The sequence below is a fragment of the Dipodomys ordii genome, unplaced genomic scaffold (assembly GCF_000151885.1).
Source record: "Dipodomys ordii isolate 6190 unplaced genomic scaffold, Dord_2.0 Scaffold44, whole genome shotgun sequence".
Lineage (NCBI taxonomy): Eukaryota > Metazoa > Chordata > Mammalia > Rodentia > Heteromyidae > Dipodomys > Dipodomys ordii.
Window position 1 is genome coordinate 2,721,758 of NW_012267260.1, and position 3,063 is coordinate 2,724,820.

General features: G+C 47.3%; 2 protein-coding genes across 2 annotated transcripts in view; one reads left to right on the top strand and one right to left on the bottom strand.

Annotated features, from left to right (window-relative positions):
* LOC105987709 (basic proline-rich protein-like) overlaps nucleotides 1–963 on the bottom strand; it is a 1,689-nt gene extending 726 nt beyond the window's left edge. The window contains exons 1-2 of the mRNA XM_013019066.1: nucleotides 958–963; nucleotides 53–169 (exon numbers count right to left, since the gene is read on the bottom strand). Coding sequence (XP_012874520.1) covers nucleotides 53–169; nucleotides 958–963 — 123 coding nt within the window. The remainder of the gene's footprint in view (nucleotides 1–52; nucleotides 170–957) is intronic.
* Elovl5 (ELOVL fatty acid elongase 5) overlaps nucleotides 941–3,063 on the top strand; it is a 47,412-nt gene continuing 45,289 nt past the window's right edge. The window contains exon 1 of the mRNA XM_013019204.1: nucleotides 941–974. Within this exon, the coding sequence (XP_012874658.1) occupies nucleotides 962–974 (13 nt within the window). The 5' untranslated portion in view covers nucleotides 941–961. The remainder of the gene's footprint in view (nucleotides 975–3,063) is intronic.

The following is a 3,063-nucleotide window of genomic DNA, read 5'->3' on the forward strand; positions in this document are numbered from 1 at the left end:
GGGGGTCCTCCGAGGGGGTGTCCGAGGGGGGTCCCCTCGGGGGTCCCCGAGCGGGTCCTCCGGGGCCGCGCTCCTCGTCCGGAGGAGCTCCAGGCACAGCCAGCCGGCCGGCCTCGAAGGGAGCCAGGTGAAAACGGGGCGACCCGCGGCCCAGGGGAGGGAAGGGGGCCTGGGGGAGGGGCACGGGGAGGGGGGCCGAGGGGAACCAGGGGGAGGGCGGCCTGGGGGAGGGGGGACGGGGGGGGAACCAGGGGGGAGGGGAGACCCCCCAGGCCTGGCCGGCCCCACCGGCCGCCGCCCTTTTCTCGCCCTTTCCCGGTGGCTTTGTCCGATTCTGTGGATAGGCGCGCTCCCCAAGGAGCGGGGTACCCCAGGGGCGCCCCACTAGCCCGCCTGTTTAACTCCCAGTTCTCAGACCTCCCGGCAGTCAGGGCCCGGTTAGGATCCAGCCGTGGTGCAGGCAGAGGCCTGCACGCTCCGGCCAGCCCGGCTGGAGCAGCCGGGAAGAGGCTGCCGCAGGCCGGGAGGGAAGCCGCTCCCCCGCCACAGCCCGGCCTGGGGAGCTCGGCGGGAGTTGGGGCACTCGTTCCCACCCAGGCCAGTGTTTTTCTGTAACACGAGGGGAAAAAACCATTTGGGGAAAGGAAAATTCTTGTGACTTTTGACTAGTTACCAAAAAAACAGAAAGGGCATACTCGGATACTCCGCTATGACAGAGTGAACTGTATTATCATTGTCTCTACGTTTGTTTTTAACAGTAAAAATGGATGTTATCTATAACAAATTATCTTCAAACTGGACAGCCAGAGCAACTTTTTGTTGTTGTTGTAATCTCAAAGCTTCTGCAGGGGAGGAATTAAATAGTTTCTCTGGGTGGATTCTTTGCAGCAGAAACTGACAGAATGGAAACGGGACTGTGCTGGGCCTGTGGTGTCCAAGGCTTCATTTGAAAGCTACCTCCATGTTCACATCTGGTAACTGCAGGACTGGGGTTCAGTGTTGATAGAAAACCAATCTTAATTCCTTCCATGCTGGGTATCTATCACGTAGTACTTTGCTTTTGCATTATCAAGACCTAGAAGCTAAGAAGCTATAGAAAGGGTGCTGATAATTAGAGAGTAGGATTCCTTTTTTTTTTTCTTCATGTTCCCCAAAGGAGTCTCAGGCAGCAGAGATTATTGGAAGGCACACCAGGTGCTGTCCACTGTGTGATCAAGGCACCATAAAATGACAAGAATGTGAGGCTTCATTAGTCTTTCATGCATATGCTGAAACAGCCAGTGTTCTTGGAGGTATGAATCATACGAAGTGCATTCTGAGCTGGACAGACACGTGTGCTGCTGTCCACCTGGCACACCATCATGCTAGAAGAATACGGATGAATGACACGTTTGCTGCCCTTTGTTAAGACAGATATGGGCAAACATCTACAGTAGCACCACACACACACACACACACACACACACACACACACACAAGATAAAAGCCTGCCCTGTGAGGGAGGGAGGAAAGAAACTTTTTGTTCTAGGTCACATTCCAGGAAGGGACAGGTTATGGAGAGAGGAAAGGGGAAGCAATCTTACACATGCAGAGACTAAAACAGTCACCCTAGGCAGCAACAAGATGACTTGTATTTCCAAAACTTTGAAGTGGCCTAAAAATTGCTCCCAAATTTATGCTGAGAGGCTGTTTGGCAAAATTTTCAGTATTGAAATATACCTGTAAGAGCTGGGGAATGTGGCTTAGTCTAGCATACATGAAGCCCTGGGTTCAATTTCTCAGTACCACAAACACAGAACAAGCCTGAAGTGGCACTGTGGCTCAAGTGATAGAGTGCTAGCCTTGAGCAAAAAGCACTTCAGGGACAGTGCCTAGGCCCTGAGTTCAAGCCCCAGGTCTGGCAAAAAACTGACAACAAAAAACCTGTAGAGGGTGCCTTGACATTTAGCCATCCAGCTTAGAAGATCAACAATAGATCTGTCAATGAATCAATAGTCTAGAAGACACTTCCAAAGATACTGTCAATGAATCAATAGAAGACACTTCCACAGATGCTGTCAATGAATCAATAATCTAGACACTTCCACAGATGATGCTTGATCCAGTAAGGTATTTGGGAAAAAAAGTGCTAAATATCAATGGTTTTCAAAAGGTAATTAAAATGTAACAAGCATGCAGAATTCCATTTAAATCTTAAGATGGCACATCCAGTTTGGGTGTGAAAAATTGTCCTATCAAGCTCATGACATGTAAGGACCTGCTTAATGTTGCATTAAGGTAAGGTCTTCAGTGACACATTATACAGAGGACCCAAAGAGCCCATGACCTGACTAGATCACATATGGCTAATTTACTGCTTGTTTCGTAAATGACAGAATTAGGGCAAAACATATTCTGTACTAGACCATTCTGTAGAAAATGTTACTTAACCAAAAGACACACCTGAAACAACAAAGGCTACACTGGTGCCCAGCACTGTGTATTTTTGATCTTTTTATATTTGTGAGGTTGTGTGTGTGTGTGTGTGTGCGCATGTGTCTATTTTTTCTACTGTAAACTGTGAAGAGAATCTCAGTTTTTTATTGGATTAATCATCTTTTACTTTTCTATATGATTTAAAATATAAATATCTGATTTAAAACAACAAAGGGTATATTGTTAAACAGTTCTGGGCTAAAAGTTATCTGCTGTTGTTTAGAAGCCTTTTGTACTTTCCTATGTTATGAAACAAATCAGTAACAAAATTTGTCTTTTGATAACCAGTGAAGTAAAAGGCCCAGAGAATGTCTTGCATGAACACCTTATCTTTAGCTTAGCATTTGCAGAATTTGATAAGTCAGCCTTCCCACACTGAAATTTTCTCAGATCATTATTGTGCTGAAAATAAGATTTCCAAAGTGACAGGAACTGATGCTTTCTCTTTGGTATAACTTCGGCTCAAATAATACCTAAAGAAAGCATGTTTTAGCCGGGCGCTGGTGGCTCACGCCTGTAATCCTAGCTACTCAGGAGGCTGAGATCTGAGGATCGCGGTTCAAAGCCAGCCCGGGCAGGAGAGACCGT